This window comes from Anas acuta, chromosome 9 (genome assembly GCF_963932015.1).
Source record: "Anas acuta chromosome 9, bAnaAcu1.1, whole genome shotgun sequence".
NCBI lineage: Eukaryota > Metazoa > Chordata > Aves > Anseriformes > Anatidae > Anas > Anas acuta.
In genome coordinates, this window is record NC_088987.1 from 11,379,343 (window position 1) to 11,400,191 (window position 20,849).

Consider the following 20,849-nt stretch of genomic DNA (forward strand, 5'->3'; position numbering starts at 1 on the left):
ACCCTGTGCTGGGGGTCAGCAGCATCAGGAGCAGACCCAAAGACCTTGCCCAGCCAGGTGCTGTACTTGCCAGGAGCACCATTTCCCCCCCCTGCACCTTACAGTGAGTCCATCCATCAGCAGGTGCACCTGTGGGCTCTGCAAACGTGTGCAGCCATCCGTCCTGGGAAGGAAAACACCACGAGAGTTGCTGAGCAGAAGCAGCCTCTAATAGGAAATCACCTCGATTGCTCTTAAGTGGAACAGGCACTGCTCCGAGAGGAGCCTTCCGGTTCTGGCCTGCTGCATTGTGAGTTGTTTTGCAGATGAATTCCCGAGGGAGAAGGAAAAGTGTTTAGTTTGCTTTTATCAGCATTTCTTCTGAAATTCTTTCAGTTCTTGTGAAAAGATAATAACATATGTAAAAAAAATAGAGAGTCCTGGAAGAATCTCCCATGGGAAATCATGGATGTTGTAATCACCTCTTTTACCTCCTATTATTCCAGGAGATTTGAATCAAAATTGCCCATGTCACAGGGGAAAAAGGACCCCAGACAATGCCTTTCTCTAAATGCCTTCAGAGAAACACTCATGTTACTCTTCTTGCAAATCTCCCTGGCAGGAAGGGAGCAGGGCATGCCCTGCACTTCTTGTGTGACCCCCAGCTATCCCATAAGGAATGTCTAACCAACCAAACCAGGGACAGGGCTGTGATCAGACCCAGGATGTGTGCCTAGGAACCAAGAAGTGGTTGCTGATACAAACTAAGGGCTGCCTAGCTCCTGGTTTTCTCCAGGAGTGACCACACCACAGCCAGAGAAACGAGACCCCCTCCTCCGCCCCCTGTCTCCAGACACTTCCAGTGCAGAGAATTTCCCCAGCCTGTTGTAAGCTGTGCTTTTAACAAACCCCATAGGATTTATCTTCTGAGTACTGTCCACTTTGGCACTAGTAAACTTTAAAAATGTTATGAACAGTCAAGGTGCCTCTTGAAGGGGATTTCGGGTGCTGCAGCTCGTGGTGTGTGCTCAGGGATGCTGGACACCACACTACTTGCTTCACAGAGCCCTTACTGGCCTTCAGTCAGGCATGAGCAAACTCACTGAAATGCAGACATTTCATTCTGTCCCACCCTTGATACAATCCTTTATTTATTTATTTATTTATTTATTTATTTATTTATTTATTTTCCAGCTCGGAGCTGTTTGCACAGCACCTGACACAGCTAAACCAAAGCCACTGATCAGAGGGGCTGGGGAACGACGGTGTTTGTGCGATCCTGGAGGAATTAGGGCTAGCAGGGCACTGATGGGAAACTCTGCCAATTTACAGGCACCCTGTCACTGCCCCTTTCGCACAGTACAGATTTCATTATCCAGGTGAAGAATAGGAGGAAAGGGAGGGCTAAATTCTGAAAGCCAGGGCACAGATAAGCAAGTTTGCCAGTATTAGGAGGGGGTGAACAGACTTGGACCAGGTACTTTACGGATCAGCTTGAATCCCCTCCAGAGCCCTCATGTTTGGGGGCCCAAGCAGACAAAGCCATGCAATCCTTCAAGTATTCTCTGTGTTGACACACACTGCTAAACACTGTGCATGCCAAGATAAAAAGAGGCAGCCTCCACTAGCCCATTATTCAGTGCTAGACAACTTGATTATGATGGAAACAAAATACACTTTTGCAATATTGACATTGTGATCTAGGGTAACAAACAAGTCCTAAGAGGCCTGTTGCATTTTGAGCTACTATTATTGTTGTAATTGATGTTTTTAACTCAATCTGATACACCTGACCTGTCTTCTTTGGAAAAAGGTTCACACAAAATGTGATTCTATCGCTGCAGTTTTTGCCGGCTCCTAAACAGGGGTCATGATGTCATCACATATCAAAACTGGCCTGAATCTGGTTCTGGGGAAAGATTGTAAGGAAATTCCTATTAAAGCGTGGTGGTGTGGTGATAAGAGCTGCTCTGTGTCAGGAATAATTCATGCCTTTAGCAGAATTAGGTGTGTGCAAGGAAAGGCTTGTCATTTTTCTGCAGCCTTGGCCCCTGCCTCCAGTAAAACTCCAGACAAAATCTTAGTTATGTTATGTTCCAGTTTCTAAGAAATTCTGCAGAAAGCCTGTGAGCTTTGCTGGCCTGCAGTGCCCTGGGGCTCACCAGCACTAAAATCACGGTCCTAACCTACCACCCCACATCCCTGTTTTGCCCCTGAGCTGAGGGGTCTCAGCCCTGCTCCCTGCCTGGGGTTGCTCCAGTCACCATCATCCTATCCAGCACCCTGAGCCAAGCAACTCATCTGTAGAGGAGGAGGAGAAGCACCAGCAGAGACAAAATAAAAGCTTCAAAGCCTCCTGGGTCTGCAGGCACTTCTCAGGGGTTTAAGATTTGGGGCTACAGTTTGCCTGCTGCCAACCTACAAGCAGCATGTACACATCTCCTGCACTACTCAGGAGCTGCATGATGAGGAATTGAGGTGTGCAGATAAAAAATAAAGAGCCAGTAAGTCCCGTGGAGATAAATACTCCGTGTTGGCTTGTATTTCAGACAAGTATTTTCTCTGTCTGCAGGGCTTAGTCCTGTAGGCTTACCCTGCAAAAGGAAGCAGGCAGCCTGGAGCAGTCCCAGGGCTGCATAGGTGTAAGTAATTATCGATAACAAATCTGGTAGGCAAATGGGGAGGTATGCTTGAGCCACGACAATGTTGTATCCCAAAGCAGGACTGGCTGACAGCGCAGCAATTATTCGCTCTCTGCCTGGTATCTGTGCGAGGTGTATTGCCATGGCACCCCGGTCTGTGCCTGGAGATCATTCACTGCTGCTCTCGCTGTTATTAACTGTATAATTGCCATCAACATCTGGAATCTAAAAGCAGCAGTTAGGGGACAGGTTGCAGGCGGGGGCTGGAGCTTTGCTTTTTGATGGTATCACCAGTGATTTCGGGCCAGTTCCAGAGTTTTGGGAAATATTACTTGATCCAGTGCTGATACCCTGGATCTAATTAACCTGGGCAGTATCTCTTACTGAAGATCCAGCATTGCTGCAGCAGGTGCCAGGATGGCATACACACTGCCCGGCCCCGGAGGGCTCAGCGGGCTGCTCCTACCTCCAGGCAGCCCTGGTAGCTCAGCTCCAGCCCCGTTATTTTTGCAAGGCCGACCCAGCCCTGGCCCAGCCTGTTGTTGTTTTTCGTGCCAATAGAACATAGCTCAGCTCCAATGTGAGCGGGCAGGTTAACATCAACAGAGCCTTTTCCCCAAGCTAAACATATTACGGCATCGGCAAATTACAGGGCACTGTAAATCAGACTCCCTCTTGTGCAGACCGATCACATCCCTCCCTGAAGGAAGGCAGTGACATGGGGGGGTTTGTTCCTCCTCCATCCCATGTGTACCCCCAAAGGCCTTTATTGTGCTGTGTTGCACCCATAAAAAATGCACACAGGGAGGGTCTGGCATCCCCATGCTGTCCCCTGTTTTCTGAGCACCTGCAGTAATGGAGGGCTCAAACAGCCCCCCCCCAGAGCACCTGAATCAGGTAAACAAGTTTGTTGCCTGGCAGACAGGCGTGTTTTGGCGGATATGATTTTACCAGGCCTTTTCCAGGGAAGTGCAAAGTGTGGAGAAATCCTATCACAGGTCTGGGAAAAAAAAAAAAAAAAATCAGAATAAAATTAAAATGAACCCTTGAGCTCTTTTCACTGGAAAAACAACCAACACAGCCCACACTGTCCCATCCCCCTTGCTGGCAGCCTTGCCTGAAAGAGCAACCCGGGGCCACCAGCTCCTGCTCTGACCTGTGGCCGGTGGCACACACACGTCCATGCACACACACACATCCATGTGGCTGCCTGCATTTAAGGAAAAAAAAAAAAAAAAGTCCCCTCTAAAAAAGCAGCAAAAGGGGAGCACACACAGGTAAATGATTATTTACAGCTGCAGCGTGGGAAGCGTTACACAAGCGGAGGGTGGAGTGCGTTCCAGCGCCTGTCCAGGGCTGTGGGCAGAAAAGTCTATCACGGCTGTGTTGTTCCTACTCCCCCAAGACAGAGTTAATGCTGTTTACCTTGTAATAAGAATGCTATTTCTTGCCTTTTTTTTTTTTTTTTTTCCCTTGGCTGAGCTTGTTTTCACGGCTCCCCTGCTGCTGTCCTGCTGGGGGAGCTGGCTCTGGAGGCAGGCAGGAGTGCGGGGCTGGGAGCACCAGCATCCCTCCCCTCCCGCCTGCAGAACCGAGCTGTGCAGCTCTGAAATTAAAAATAACAGCCCTTGCCCTGCAGCAGGAGGTGAATCCATGGCAGGAGGAAACAAGAGGCAGCACTGGGCAGCTCTCGGATAGCTGAGTCTCTCCCAGGACAAAGGGAAGTAGGAAAGCTTGGCACGAGCTGCTGCGTGCTGTGCTTCCCTCCCTGCCTCCTGCAGCACAGCCTCAGCTCTCTTTTTATTTATTTATTTTTTTTCCCATGGAAAGCTGCTTGCAAACTGTAGGGCCTAGGTATGCTGGTTTTGTACCCCTCAGTCCTGGAGGTCATTGCTGGAAATGCCAATGTAGCTCTGTAGCTGTGATGTTTTGTTCTCAGCCCTGATGTGAAAACACCGCCCTTTTGTCATGGCAGGGACATCCTCCACCTTCCTGGGCAAAAGCTGGTGATGTACCTTCCACAAGCATGGTGTTTGGTGATGGGGTAGGGGAAGTACATAAATATCAGGGTACAAACAGGACTTGTGCAATGACCCAGAATGTGCCAGCAGCTGACATGGCCCAGCCTGGCAGCTCTGGCCAGGAAGAGCCTGGTATGCTCAGATGGAGCTGGTGATGCCAGGGCTTTGGAAAAGTCCTTCCTCAGGGAAGGCATGGGCTACTATAGAGGAGAAGTTTTGGAGACAGATGGAAAGTAAGGGGTTTAGGGAGAAAATCCTTTTTTAATAAAATGATTATGGTTTGGAGCAAGGGAAAAATGATCACACAAAAATACTGTAATATGGGAAACCTAACAACAAAGTTCTGGTTCCTGATATGAAACCTCCTCCTGGGCCTGGCTGATGGACCAGAAAAGAGCAGAGGGCAGCTTCTGTGCCCCAAGACAAAGCCAGCAGGGACTGCCTGGTACTCAGCCCTTGGCTGCACCTTATTGCAGCAAAGCAGAAGCATCCCCAGCTTCCCATGGCCAGGGGCTCCTGGCCTTTTTAAGAGCTGTAGACCCTAAAACCACCAAGTCCCTGACGCAGTATGCTAGGAATCCAGGCAGGGCTTTTCTGAAAAAAGCTGTAGGAGTTGGGATGTTTTCCAATCAAGCACATGAGGCTCAACAAAAGTGTTTTTCACTTTCTGCTCACTGATGCAGATGCCATAGTGTGCAAGGCTTCTACAGGGACTGCAGGCAGGGCTGGAAGGAACGTGCTGCAGAAGAACAAACTCTTGTCACAGGCTGGGCTTCTGGAAGCAAGGAAACGGCAACCAAGCACACTGAAGAGCCTGTGGGGTTGAAGGAATGAAGAATCTAATAAATGAGGATAATGAGGAAATCCTTGCGACTCTGTGTTGCAATCAAAGGGCCAGTTTTTTGAAAGCCCAGGTCAGTTGCCCATACGGATGCAAAGTCCCAGCTGAAACATGGTTGCTGCAATTCTGTGGCTGGCGGGGTGAATTGTAGCCCTCTCTGAAAAATGGGTGCACTTGGACCAGGCCTGTGAAGAACAATCATATTCCTCTGGGACTTCTGCAGGGGCAGCAGACACCTGAGCAGAATGACTGAGAAGGGGAATTTTACTTGAATTCAGTGGTGGGGCTTATGGAAAGCTTAGAGAAATTTTGTGAGAGGCAAAACCTCGTGGATAGGGTATAAATATTAAGACTCATGCAACTCAAAGCTCAAAAAGAGCAGACATGCACAGGTGGCCATAAACACTGGAGATCTTAGTCTAGGTCTACTGTCTGAGAGCAGCCTTTCCTGGGGGCAGAGAGGGAGAGAGGACCCATTGCAAGCACCTCTCTGCTCTGCAGGACACCTGCATCTTCTCACTGAAGGTGGGTGTGAAGGTAAAGCATGCAAGCAGCCTCCAACAGAGGAGAGAGACCCTGATGGCACACACACACACACATTGGTGTGACTTGCTGGCAGGACCCTGACTACTTGAAAGGTTTTGCACTGCAAGGGTTGACTGCCTTTTCAGGTGGACACTGATGTAAAACCCTGGAAGAAGGTGCTGCTTCTGTTGGCAGCTTCTAGAGGTCTTTTGCCAAAACTCTGAGACAATTTTACAATATTCACAGGTCACTATCTGCCCTGAAGTTAGTCAATGTCTAGGCATTCAAGACAAAGGCTCTAGCTTTCAGTCTAGTTCCCTACCTAAATTTGTAAAAATTTGTTACTTTTGAGCATCTTCAGGAAGTTACTGGTACTTCTGGGACTTGATCTTAAGAAGTGATGCATTAACCTCTTTTCTTCAGTAACACCTCCATTTCTGCTTTGGCCTCATTAAAAAAGATTCTGAGCTTGTATGAATATTTCACAACCATTTACCACCAGCTGTTACCAGCTCTATTGGCTATTTCTGGGATCTCCATTGTCAGAGTTTGGAATGCTTTAATACACTGCATGTATGCTCAGAGCAGTACAGAAGACAAAGGCAGATTTATTACAAAGAATGCTTGTGTAAATCAGAAATTGAATCTGATAAACGGCATTAGCACAGACAGCTTCTGATTGAGTTGCAGAAGCCCAGAAATCCAACAGGATGGTGCTATTCCAAAAACATCTTGAAGCTCTTACTCCTTTGAAATACCCAACCGGTACAAACAAGCATGTAATTCCCTCACGTGATGTTCCCAGCATAGCATACACAGCTCCGGCACCATGTGAGTAATAAATATGGCATGGAAGAAGACATTGAGAAGCAGTCAAAGTTCCCATTGTCTCTACAGACAAATGCCATCATTTACTACAAGATGGCCTTAGCAGCAGGAATGCCAGGGTCGCATGCAAGGATTGAAATCCAATGGGAAATTCTCACCCAATTCCCAGTGTGTCACTCCTTATTTACAAAACCTAGAGCAAAGATTGCTGAGGGACAGCAGAAAATGTGACAGCCAAGCAGAACTGCTTGATTCGGCGAAATACATGAGAGAAGTGTTGGAAAACACCTTTCTGAGCAGGATGATGGATGTGGGAAGTGACCAAGCTGGCCCAGGGGCAGCTCCTGACACTTCTGCCCTCCAAGTTTGTGTCTCCCTTCCTGGATAGTAAGGGAAAAGATACTGCCCCTTGTCACCACTCAATTGGGATTAGGATTATAAAACATATGGGATTATTTGCCCCCAGACTTCACCCTGTCTTTTCAGCCAACCTGATGGATCCCACAAACTCAATGCCAATGAAAGTTTACCTACAGACTTTGTGAAATTAGAAGCACAGCAAGCAAACAAGCCAGCCTCTGTCTCTTCCTTGTGCTGGTCTCACACAGATACGTCTCCCACAGGGGCCTGTTTGTGCCAACAGCTGAGACATCTTGACATCTATTTGTGGAGGGAGCACTTTCCTTCCCCATTCTCCTGCTCAGGCCCTTACTCCTATACAAGAAACTTCAGACTGAAACTCGCAAAAGTCCTCAGAGAGGGAGTAAGCATGAAAACATGGGAAAAAATTAATCTCAATGGAAATCCTTGACTAATTGACAGGTTGGAATAAGAATGACCACAGATCCCAAACTATGCCAGGCAACCAGTCTGCTCCAGGCACTGCAAGCTCACTCAGCCACATGCCTGCCTGTTTTGCTCTGCCAGCTTTACAAGGCCTAATTAGCTCTATTCCTTTTGTTTGTATCACAAAAGCAAATAGCCCTTGGAAAGAGAGGGAACAGAGGAGGCAGCTCCTTGACTGAGTGTAAGAACAGGCTTTAAATAAAGTTTGCCTCTCACCACATGTACTTGAAGTGATGAAAAGGATGAACACAAGAGCCTCAGTGAATGGAAGGGTTTCCAGGCCAGGCAAAAGCAAGCAGGGGGCTCATCCTTGCTGCCCTGGGGATGCATCAGTACAGACTAGAAGAGACCATCCTCAGCTGGAACCACTCTTTTACCTGACCTGCAAAACTTCACACCTGGCCAATCATGCTCCTTATCATAGCTGGGAGAAGCATAATAGCCTGAAGAGGGGCTTTAAAGTAAGACAGAGCCTCCCAGGGCACATCTCTTCATGACCCTGTTAACTCAATTGTCAAGGAATTCCACAGAAAAAAAAAAACAACTTCAGAAGTCACATCCAGATCATCTTGTGTGGAAACTGCAGCCTGTACATAGCCTTCCTCAGATAAAGCTAGAAAGCAAAGCACTGCTGCAACACAGAGCAGCCCTCCCAAGAGGGCTGCAGCTCCACACCCCATCCCTTCCCCATTCCTGCAGCTCCCTCTCCCCTCCAAGGGATCCATCTGCCTTCTCCCTGCCCCTTCCTGCTCCACCCAGGGTGCAGCCTGCCTCGCTGAGGAGCAGACCTTCTGGTTCCTGGGCTGCAATCATAGCAGATTACTGGGTGAGTTTGTGCCAGAGGCCACAACTGCCTGACTCACTGAAGAAGATCTGTCCCCACCTACATCTGCTGTAGATACACAGCTAAACAAGCTCCGTCCTGGCAGGCAGGCTCCCAAAAACCCAATTGCCACTCCTGTCTTCCATGTACACTGTCCAAGTTCTGCTCAAAACATAAAAATGAAGCAACACAGTCTGATTTTCCTTAAAAAAGTTCATTTATTGAAATTGTTTAAACACTTTATACAAGTTCCCAATACAAGCATCTGCTCCCTGGCTCAGGGTTAACGCAAATACACGAGCACAGACCTCAGCAGCTCTGATGCGACCTGAGCTGCCACCCCTTAAGACAAGGTCTCAAGAGGCAGCTCCTGTGCACAGGCAATCAATCCCCCATGGAGAAGTGGAAGCCTCGTGACCCAGCTCAAGTACAGGCCAACATCAGACCAAGCCTGAAGAAAATGCTTTGGTTGGTTTAGTAACTTTGATTTACGTTGCAGAGAGTCAGGTCAAACAGAGGTACAAGGCTTATGCGAACCACTAATGCTGTGGTTGTACATGCTCAGCCCTAGAAGCTCTCCCAGTCTACAAAGGAAATCAAGAAACCTGATGCCTCTGAACATGTACACCATCGCAAAGCCTGGTCAGAAGCAACCAGCTTCCTTCCTTAGAAAAATCAAGGTTGAGTTTTGGAGAGCTGGTACCAAACTTCTAGGAATACAAGACTTAATTCCAGCCAGCCTCACTTGTGTTGGTCAGACACTGGTGACAGACTGGGTGTTTCAGAGGAAGGGGTGGGAACCTTTGAGCTGCATTTTTCATGTAACTTCATATGCAATGATGGCTTTATCTTTAAAATGTGTTTCTTCCTCTTTGGTGAGCTTGGATTTAAAAAAAATGCTATAGCCTTTGGGTCAGTTTCCTTGGAATTTGCCTTCATATCACTGAAAATGTTTGCAGGAGTCAAGACAGGGTCAAATGGCAGCACATGAGGTATCTGTGGGGAAACATCAAGGAGTGGCAGTGCATTCTGTTTGGTTTAACATTTTTAGCTGCATAAGGCAAACAGATCAGTAACTTGTAACTGAGCCCAAATGGGAACGACTCAAGGGAATAGGAAAGAGCTTGCTAGAAGGCAACCTGTAACAGACAACGGGATACAGATTCGAGCTCAGGTAGGTGTTAGGGTGAGAATATCAGAAACAGCCACTGGCAACACTCAGTGTCTAAGGAACAGCAGCAACAGCCCCACAGAGACACCAGCGAGAGCAGAGGGAAATGTTTCTCTGCCTCTTCCCTGGCACCAGGGAAACCTGCAGCTGCTTTGGGTGTTTGCTACCTGCTGCAGTTGCAGTGTTGCTGCCGCTGGCCCAGACATAATCAGCTTATCAGATCTTGTCAAGAGTGATGACATACAGTTAAGCCAAGCGGCCTTACGCACTACATCTTGGCCAACAGCACATGCATGGACAACTACGATATTTAGTTTAACTCACAGCAATTTAATTCTCTGACCCTTTGTCATGCCAATCTGCACAGAAAAGAAGGTGCTGAATATGATGCCAATACAAAAAAGTACAAAAACATTTTAGATCTCTTCAAACATTCCCACATGTAAAGTCATTTCCCCAGATTATGTTTCCCCTCAAGCTATTGGTTTTCTCTTTGTATATATGCTCCTTTAATTTCTACACACACCACACTGGGCTCTAACTTAATGGGGTATGGGACTGAATTGTTACCGTCTATTTAAAAAAACTAAAAAAGCACCAACATCCATCTAAAAACAGTATCATTTTCCCTTTTACTCCCAAATACTAAACTCAACCCAAGCTTGGAGGCTTCATCTTTCAAGTGGCAATACCTACAAACCTAGGCTTAGCCTTCCTCCACAGGCTGGGAGAGAAAGGAAAAGTTATGTCCAGTAGCAAAGATGATTACAAAAATATACACATTTCTGGGAGAAGAGGAAGGCAGAACCTAGAGTCTGAACTCTGCTCAGGACAGCGGCATCGTAGTGTCCTCTCCAAAACGCTTTTCACTACTAGTGCTGGTGGCTCCTCATCCTCATTCCATTATACGTAATCCTTCCCTGTGGAGGGGGCATTTTTGGGGTAGCCTCGGGTGGGTGGATAGGAAGTTTCTCTCCGCGGGCAGGAGCAGCAGAGGAAGGCTCCCCCCAGCATGGCCAGTGAAGCAGCTGCCCAGCCAATGAAGAGGGCTGATCCAAATTCAAATCTGGGGAGAAACAAGGAAAAGTGTTACAAGTAAGGCCAGGCACATCCACACAAAGTAGAAGGCAGCAGAAATCTATACAAAGTGGCTTCCTGCAAGGGTAAGGTTTGAAGCTTCCTGAGACCCCACTGACTCTGAGGCCCAGAGCTTTGCCCATACCACCCAACCAACCAAGCTCTGCAGACTAGGCCTTAAGTGTTTAGTGGAAAAAAACTATAAGACAGCAATTAAATCTATAGTAATAATGCTGCTTTGAGTGCTGGCTTTAAGAGTCACAGGTGACAAGATCTGCTCCTAAAGCTTCTTCTGCAAAGTAGGAAGCCAACCCAAGTAGCTCAGGAAGTCCCCTTCTGTGTTTGGAGCCACTGCAACCAGAAACTAAGCCTGGTGAACACTTCTCATGCAGTACAAGTAGTGTTAAATCAAATGAGTCTGTACCTTGTGTTAACAGGCGTGAAAGGGTCATAAAAGGCCCGAGCCACTCTGTTGCCATACCACGATGTGGCCACCAATGCTGACAAACCTGCACATGAAGGGAACACAACACCATGCCTTATTATTAGGAATAGAGTAAATCAACAAAATCACTACAAAAAGCAACCACATAGCAGAACCAACATCTGAATGACACTGATATGCTGCTACTTTGAGGAGATGCAAGCCTTCCCCTGCACTCACATCCTATGCAGTACAAATCATTTAGGTACTGGCAAATTTTAATGTTAACACATTGTAAGTTACCAACCTGCAATTATGAAGATGACCCCACCAAAGACAGCCATCCGCATCTTCTTCACCTGGTCATCTTCCATGCACTTCATGCATTTCATGCCAGTCACAGCAACAAATACACCAACGAGGCCCAGGAGTATCGCAGCCACCATCAAAGCCCGTGTGGCCTGCAGACTGCCTAGAAGACAAGACATTAGGACTTGAGTTACCACAAAGAAAACTCAAGGTACAAATAGGAAATTCAAATCCCTGGGTTCAGCAATCACATCTCAAAAACACCGTAATGTGTTGTACAGGATACAGACAGATTTCTTTATAGCTTTAAGCTCCAGGACTGTCATGCATGAGGATCAGAGGACTTTCAACCTCTTCTAAAAATGCATGGCAAACAAGGGCATGCAGCTCTTTGCAGGAAATGACCTGGGAATTGCCTTCAGACATCTTTTGTTCCCTGGTCATTTGAATCCCAATTGGAAGGACATATCTGTTTATCAAAAGGAGTATTCAGATTTAGGTTCCACCTTGACAAAGCATTTAAACATGTTTTAATATGAATAGTACCATACATATGAATAGTCCCGCAGCAGGCCACAAACACCCTTTATTGCTCAACACTTCCAAAACCTGTCTTTTATACAAATACCTCAGAGCTGATTTAGATATTTTCATTTAGAGTCTTCTGTAGGAGCCCCAGAGGGTTTTAAAAAGTCACAACTGCAAAAGAAACAGGATTTTCCCAGCCAAATTAAAAGCTTTTTGCCTGAAATATTTAACTTAAACACAGATAAACAAATGTTTTAAGAGCCTCTTGTGTTTTTTGAAGAATTGAATCAAGTGATGATGCCTTCCCACAGGCAAAGGTTGTCTTAACCCGGGTTCTCAGCAGACAGACTCAATATACTTCCTTATCCAGGATTCGGCTTTATATTAACTCACCACGCTACCCCGATGTACAGTAGCTACTGAATTCAGATTTTCTTGATAACAAAGGAAAAACAATGACAGAAATTAAGCCATTACTGATAAAAACTTTCAGGTGACAAAACACTGTCAGGAAGAGTAAATAGCAGTGAAATGAGCCTGAGCTTTATTGCCTGGCAAATCAGGCTTGTTTGAACAGCACACATTTTAATATGCAGTCCTATAAAGACGTGTGAACAAACAGGACTGGATAATGACGGGAACAAGCTCCCAGGAGCATGCCGTGACCAAGGCAGAAGTGTCCCCTGACACAGAAGATTATCTAGCAGTAAGTGTGACATGCATAGACTTAGCAGAGTATTGCCAGAATCTACTCCCCAGTCTGAAGCTCAAATTCTGTAGACCTGTGTGTACTTGGAGCTTGAACAACAGCAGTTGCTACCTGACTATGCTTTGCAGGAAAATTCTTCTGAAGCACAACAGCCTACTGACCTCTAGTTCTGCTTTAAACTAAATCTGCACTAGCCACTACGCACACAACAACTGCATTGTTCTACTAGTTCATTAAAAAAAAAAAGAACAATAATAGAGTAAAAAGGCATTATTTGGAGCAATTAGGAAGTGACACACTTTCTTAAGAAGAGTCTTGGCTTTCTTAGGAAATATCCCACAATCAGCTCAGCCAATTGACATCTCACTTCCTTCAAAGGGGAAGGGTGATACACCTCTGCACCACCCAGCTGTTAGTCAAAGCCCATCTACTGCTTCGATTGCAGAAACCCATTTACAAAGCCATTTGTCACAAGTCACAGCAGCAGTATCCAAACACATTCTTGAACAGATTGCTCTCCCAGCATCGGGGATGGGGCACACTAAGACTCCTAGCTTACAGAATTTATGCCAGTTATTCAGAAGTGCTTCTGCTGGTGGGTCACCACCTACTGCCATACATTTAAGGCTAAACTACATTACAGCAGCAGCTCTGGAGAGGCTGATGGCTGAAGACATCAGCTCATCCTTTGCATGGGAAAGTACACATCCTGCAGAGGTATGAAATTGTTTCAAGTCTGCAGTAAACCAAGCTTAGTCTTTCTGCAAAAGTTACTCTTCCAAATCTTTTAGTTTCCATGAAGCTAAAAAGCTACAGAATGTTATCTTAAAAGCAACTACAAAATTAACCAAGAGAGAGATCTCCCACCTTCAAACATGAGACAAAGAAGTTTAAGCGTGGCTTCATAGTAAGATGTTTGAGAAATTTATATGACCTCAGGAGTCCTACCTATGAAATCAGCTCAAACATTAAATATGCAAGTATTAACTGGATGCATGCCATGACAGCTCTGCAGAAGCAGTTGAACAAAAACAACGAAAAAAAATCTTCCTTGAGGTAAGAAAACAGATTGTGAGCTTTTCCCAGAGCCACCCTCTTCCAGCATGGGACCCTGTAGGAACATCCTTGGTGCTCCTCACCCCCCAGTACACAAACCCTCCCCTTATCCATGGAAGAGACAAACCCTCCCCTTATCCATGGAAGAGAACAGAGGCATTTAGAAAACTTGCAACATTAGCAGAACAGACTGTCCCACTATCTCAAGAAGTTTTAAATGTGACACCACTATTAGCCATCCGCCCTCCTCTTCCCCCAGACTGGCTGCCCTGTGCCCTGGGAGGCAGCATGTTTGCCTGTGGTTAATGATAAAACAACTGATTAGTTATTTATTCATTTACAACTGCATTAATGGAAGCTGCAAATATAGAGGATGAGGGAAGTAGTTTAGTATTACAGCACCATGTGAGCAACAAAGCAAAAGTCCCCAGATTACACAAACATGCAGAATTGTCTTAGACTACTAAACTGGACATGACAGCAACAGCAGGCAGAAGTACTCTACAGCAATTTGAACTATATTCTATTAGAGAAAAACAGATTTTCCGCTGCATTCCTGGCTGCAGCAGCCACCTGAGGAGCAAGACCCAGTGCTGCCATGTAGAGCCTCCCACACCAGACCAAGGCTGCCGCAAAGCCCAGGCTCGGAGGCCCTTGGGACAGAGCAGCCCTGCATCACGCTGGACAAACTGGCTGGACACCTACCAACAGATGTCAACAGTGTTTTGTCAATATTACCCTCTATTTACTTAGAAGCCAAGCCTTTTTATTGCTAGTTAGCTGAGACCCGGCCTGAAAATGCCTGTAGCAAGAAAGCAGTTAAGTAAAGAGTCTTGAAACTACTGAGAAAGGTTAATAGCAAACACGAATCCTGCAGGCCATTATAAAATACCATACAAGTCCTTGTAGGTGACGTAGCAGCTCTCACTAGTTCCACACAGTGAAACCAACATTTTTAGAATTTGCTAACAAACCTGCTCTGACTTTGGGGATTTGGACACAAACTACATGACGCAGTTTTATCTGAAGCCTAAATAAGATTCCCACTGTTATTACCAGACAATGAAGCAACCGTTTAGTTACAGAAGAGAACTTTATCACCATGAGTTTGGGTAATTTTTGACATCACATTTCCTTATTTATTCTATCAACTACATGATAGAAAAAAAACAATTGGCAAAGTGCCACTGCATATTTGTAATGCAAAATTGCTGTAATGGCTCTGTGTGGAGATTGTTTTCTGATAAGAATGCTCATTGACTGTCTCATTTGCATATTTTATATGGACTTTTCCTTCCTTTCCTATGGGCCTCCATGCAAAGTGATGACAGAAGACAGGTGAAGCATGGATGCAGTACAGCGCCCGCTAATGTGTGTGTGGCAAGTTCCCTGGAGTTACAGGCATCCCCATAGCACAAGGAGCGTGTTATACCATCCACCTTGAAGAAAAGTCAGCAGCCTTCAAAGCCTTCCCACTAGGGTTTCATCAGAGAAACTTCATCTCATTGTTATGGCAGAGCAGTAGGATCTCAGATCTGCTCCTTCAATGTATGAGCACAACTTTTGGGAGGCAGGCAAGGGACTGAAGGTCTGAGCAAGCAGTAAGAGCTTCAGAGGCAATTAGCAAGGCTGACACACTGCAACAGTTCTGGATGGACCTAAAAGCCTGCTGATGGCTTGCAGGTGTTATAAATTTCAAACCCATTACCAGCCCCTGCAAAGACCCAGCACACCCCTCACTGTCAGATATCCCAGCCTGGACTCCTCCGAAGCAGCTCCCCACAAGTCTAAGAGACCACACAAGAGAATCTAGGCAGGATGCAGACTCAAGCAGGGCATGGGAAGGCTGGAGAGCCCCCACTACACATCCAGAGCAACAAAAACACGTTCAGCAAGCAATAGTGGCCTTGTACTCTGCCTGCCCCAAAGCAAGCATGGTTCAGTGCCCTCCTGCAGTCACTCAAACAGCAGAGAAAACTTATGAGTGAGGCAACACAGCACCACCATTTCCAGATTAGTGGTCAGAGGAGACCTGGGCAGTCTGTTTTTCTACAAAACCTGGAAATTCCCTTGCTGAGAGTGTTAGTCCCTCACTAAATCTAACCACAAAAGCTGCTTAGCAGAAGCTGCTTGTAGAGCAATAAAGCCAGTGTATTGCAACAGACTCCTGTCCCCTCTACAGAGGCAACACTGCACCGAACAGGAACAGCCTCGGTGGCATTCCAAGTAACCCTCTACCTTGTCAAAGCACAGCACAAATGAGACTGCTTTATCACTCGATCACAATTTTTCATGAGGCAGGGAACAGGGATTGAGAAACACTGGAGCAAATTAACCCTTAACCCACATGAAAGCACACATACTATCAGGTTCTACCTGCTTACTCCAGATGAAGGGGGGGTGACAAGTGATTAGGACACATTTGTCCCTCCTGATAACTGAAAGACCAACCTGCCAACTCCCCCACCATCACAAACAGCAACCTGAGGATGAACCTTCCTCCCTCCCCCTCGCTCCCCCATCCTTTCCCCAACTCCTGGAACAGGCTCAGCCAGGGTGGTAAAAATGTAGGAGGAAAGATTTCATATTTCCATGATGTTGTTTGACCCAGAGGGCATCCAAACCCTTGTTTATTTTCCAAGCTAGGGCACAAAGACTCATTGTGGATGTACTAGGTTTGGTGATGAAGTAGTAGATGAGTCTCAGCTTGTTCCAAGCACGGAACATCTCCAACCAACACCATCAACCAGGGCAATGAGTGTCTGCAGGTGAAACAGCCTAAACAGAACCCTGAACAACCCCTGCTTTGAACACAAGCGAATGGTCAGACAGATGGTGCTGAGAACTTCCAAAAGACAGACACCAGGAGCCCCTGACCCTCCTGGCTGGTCCCATTCCCGAGACTCTGGAGGAGCACAAAGCTGAGCTAGCTCCATGGACGATGCTGGAGGGCTACAAGAACAATGCTGAGGCTGGGCAACAAAGCCTGGTTGCAAGGGTGGCTTTTGTGCCTCTATGCCTGCATGTGGCCACGCTTTTTTCCCCCAAGCCAGCAAAACACAGCTTGAATAGGAGCACGTCCCGGCCTGACATAAGCCCTCAGCTGAATGCAGCTGTGGGAGAAGAGCCAGCATGGGTGCACTCCAGCAGCATGGTCACACAGGGAGCCAAAGGCCCCTCAGGTGGCTAACGGTGCCTCTCAGCCTTGTGCCAACCCCATCTTGGACAAGCAGCATCAGCCCAAGCCAAGATGGATGTATCTAACAAGGTGGCAATAGATAATAAATATCCAAGAGATCACTGGCAAAGTTTTTCACCATTCCCGTGGCCATGAATTACTGCAGGTGAGGAGACTCAACCCTTTCTATGGGGACTGAATCACTGCAGGATCTGTGTGTGCCTCTCCTATCTCTGCACAAGGCTCTGACACCTGGCTCAGGGCACGTGAAGCCCTGGCAGAAAGGCACAGCCAGGGAGAAGTTTCCCTGCCCTTGTAGCTGTACCAACACAACCTAAACCAAAGCAGTAAGGGAGCTCTTACTGCACAGCTGTACCTGTCCCAGGGCACGGCTGCTGAATTGGGTGAAAGCTGGGGGGTGTCACACCTCCAGCCAAAACAGCATTACTGTCACTGCTCAAGCCTTTGTGGCTCCACAGACCTTGAGGGGAGGACAGGCTGGGAAAACAGCAGAGGTGTATATCAGGAGGCATGAGTGCCTTGAATTGGAAAGGGCACAGTCTGATGAAGCAGGGGTGCCAAAAGCAAAAGGAGCATTTAAAAACTTTTGCTGACTTTCCCAAGCAAGCATCCCCTGCTACTTCCATATTTCTTCTGGGAATTTTCAGCCCCCTGTAGGGCCAAGAGCTCCATAAGGGGATAAAAGGCCATTAACAGCTCAGCCTCAGTCCCCAGCACCTCACACCTCCCCTGTAGCCTTGGAGGAGTCTTCATTGTCCGCAGAACAAAGGTGAAGGGAGCAGCTGCTATTGAGCACTCAGCCCTCAATGGGGCAGGTCTGGAGGTCCTCAGGCAGGTTTTCGGGAGCCGGGCAAGGCTTGGGTCTGGTTCTACAGGCAGGTTTCATTTACAGCACAATGGGCTGCAGCCACAGCCCCCCAGGCGAGTTTACCTTTCGCAACTGATCCAGGGGGTGGCTGGAGATTCCTCAGCCCTGCTGGCATCTTGGCCCCCCACCCCTAGAGAGAGATAAAAGGCTGGAAGCTGAGCTTACACATAATTACCACTCCACCACCCCAGAGCCTGTGCTCAGCCCAGCCCTGATTATCCACAGCCCCGCACCCTGTCGGTGTGAAATGGGCGCACCGAGCTCCCGAGGGAGTAATTTGCACCTCCAGCCGCTGCTGCAGGGCCCACGGGGGTTGAACGGGAGGGACCGATGTGGGATAGCAGTGCAGGTGGGGCCAGGGTGTCAGCTCCACTCTAACACTGGGAAAGGAAAGGCTGGTGACAATCGGCCTTGGGGACACTCCCAATGGTCCCTCTGCGGCGTATGCGAAACTGCATGCTCGTTCCTTTGGGAAAGAAGGTGACCAAGCTGATAATTACTATTTTATTAATTAGGGAGGGAGAAGGCTGATGTTCCAGGACACACTGACCTCACTGGTGTGTCCTTAATGGACAGGGAATGAAGGGAGGGAGATTGGTAAAGGACTTTTTTTTTTTTTAACCCTTTTTTAAGTTATGGTGTGAGCGAGTGCTGTAGCACTGCAAGTGCTGGAGCCAGCCGAGATGGGGGCAGCTCAGTGCAGACCCCCAGGTACTGCCCCAACAGCAGGGTGCTACTCCTGCTTTGCCACCTCTGGATGGGAGCAGAGCCCCTGCGATCACCTGAGTGGGCCAACCTGCCTAAAATGTGCCGGGCTGGAGCCCAGCTGACCTGCCAGACCTTTGCTTGAAGCAATAATAATAATAAAAGAAATATCACATGAGCAGAAACAGCTTTCCCAGAGAACAAAATTATTCCGTACAGGACTGCAGCAAAACCTAACAGTCAAACGCCAGAAAAAAAAAAAAAAAAAAATTTAAAAATAAAATTAAAATAAAAGGATCCGTGCCGAAAAGACAACTTCAGCGCTGTTTTCTCGAGCTTTGCTCGCTGCTGAGCCATACCTGAACAAAGACAGCCCCTGCCTGAGTGCCTTCCTAAAGCTCTTGCAGTCACGACGCTTCCCCAGACACGCGTGGAGGACCCGATATCTCCCCCAACACTTCCCCAAAGTTTTTTGGGGGCTGCGGGACGGTCCCGGCTCCCCCCCGGTGCTTTCCCCACCGGTGCCGGGCGCTGCGGAGCCCCGACGGGGAGGGCAGCGGGGATGGAGGGGTCCCTCGGCGGGCTGGGACACCCCCCAACCCCCGCCGTCACCCCCCCCAAGGGACAGGTGGGGATGTGGGGGGGCTTCAACAGGGCAGAGACACCTTGAGACCAGTCCCCGGTCTATAACCGGCGGCAACAGGAGCCGAAGGGGCGAATCCGACGGCACCCCACAGGGGGAAAAGGGAGTGGGGGGCACCCGACGGGACTGGGGTCCCCGGTCCCACCGCTTCAACTCGAGCCTCGACAAAACCAGCAAGGGCTTAAAGTGGGGAAAAACGACCCCATGGGACCGGCACCCTCATCCCCTACCGGAGGGGCACGGGGGTGCCGGGGGTAACCACGACGGGACGGGCACCCCACAGCTCCTAAACGCCAAAACTCCGACGGGACGCGGCCGAGCAGCCCCCGTACCCCCGCCCCGACTTACTCTCCAGCTTGAGCAGCGAGTCGTACACCTTGCACTGGATCTGCCCCGTGCTCTGCATGGCGCACGACATCCACAGCCCCTCGTAGAGCGCCTGGGCCGTCACGATATTGTCCCCCGCGTAGGATGCCATCTTCCACTGGGGCATGGCGGTGCTGATGATGATGCCGATCCAGCCCAGGAAAGCCAGCACGAAGCCCAGGAGCTGCAGACCCCCGCTGGCCATGTCTACGCGGGGCTGCTCCGCACCTGCGGAGGGTGACAGCGGAGGGGGGGGGGGACACACACACAGGAGAGCGCAGCCGGCTCCGCGCAGCGCACTGGCACCCGCGCAGCGCCCCGCGCAACTTTTAAAGCCACGCAAAAAGCGCCCCCTGGCGGCCCCGCCCCGGCCCGGCGTGGGACACCTCGGCCACCCCCCCCTCCCCCCCAGGGGTGCGCTGGTTGTGTTCGTGGGGGTCCCCATCGCTTACTGCTGGGGGTCCCCGAGGGGTGAAGCCGCCTCCGGTGCCCTCCACAGTCGGGTGGTTTTGGTGGAGAATGGGGCAGGGGGAGGTGGGTTGTGCGGCTCGCCCCACTCGTGTCCCATCCCTGCGACACCCCAGTGCTGCCAACGTGATGTAAGGGTGGGGGGAATTTCCCACCGGGGTCACAGCACGCGTGGGAATAAACTGCTGTGGGGGAAGCACTGGAAATTCTCTGATTTTAAAGGGTTTTCCAGGAGGCAACTGACCAAACCCTTGTCATCTGGGTACAAATGCTGCCAAGACCCTTAACCCAAAGTTTAGGATCTGCCATCTTAGTGGGGACCATGTGCTGTGCCTCTTGGCATTACTGGGTCTCTCCTAAAGCAGAAATTTCACTTTTTGAACGCCTCAGTGAGCCCAGTGGCTTATAAATGTTTATTGAACAAGGGGATTACAGACCAGGAAGGAGTGTCCTCTTTCTCAAGCATGTATTTGTCTGGCTGATAGAGTTTCCCTTTCTCCTACATGAGTATTTGAATATGATCGCTCCGTACTGAGAACAGGTGGGGTGAGGGAATAGTGTCTGCTTCGGAGAGGAGCACATGGCGGGGCTGGGTGGTGCTGCCTGCCTTTAACCCTGGGCTGGACGGAGGGCCCGTTCAGCCTGGACCTGCTGTAATTCGGGGCTGTGAAATAAACAGGTGATAATTACCGATAAAGGTCCCTGCTGGAGGTGGGGACGGGGTTGTATTGTTTTGACACCGTGGTTTTAGTGCGTTCTGATGACTTAGGAGATTTTGCTGGAGCTGCTTCCTGGGGTTTGCAAACAGACAAACAAACAGG

General features: G+C 48.5%; 1 protein-coding gene across 1 annotated transcript; it reads right to left on the bottom strand.

Annotated features, from left to right (window-relative positions):
- Positions 1-8,703: 8,703 nt before the first annotated feature.
- On the bottom strand, positions 8,704-19,875 carry CLDN1 (claudin 1). Its single transcript, XM_068692002.1, has 4 exons — positions 19,543-19,875; positions 11,485-11,649; positions 11,178-11,262; positions 8,704-10,742 (listed from the first exon to the last, which is right to left on the bottom strand). The coding sequence occupies exons 1-4, from the start codon at positions 19,763-19,765 to the stop codon at positions 10,580-10,582; spliced, it is 636 nt and encodes a 211-aa protein (XP_068548103.1). The 5' UTR covers positions 19,766-19,875; the 3' UTR covers positions 8,704-10,579.
- Positions 19,876-20,849: the final 974 nt, after the last annotated feature.

Coding starts and splice junctions, on each gene's coding strand:
- CLDN1 (XM_068692002.1), bottom strand. CDS start 19,765: ATGGCCAGCGGGGGTCTGCAGCTCCTGGGCTTCGTGCTGGCTTTCCTG. Junction 11,263..11,484: donor GGTCATCTTCATAATTGCAG/GTTGGTAACTTA, acceptor CTTCATGTGCAG/GTTTGTCAGCATTGGTGGCC. Junction 10,743..11,177: donor TTCACGCCTGTTAACACAAG/GTACAGACTCAT, acceptor GTTTCTCCCCAG/ATTTGAATTTGGATCAGCCC.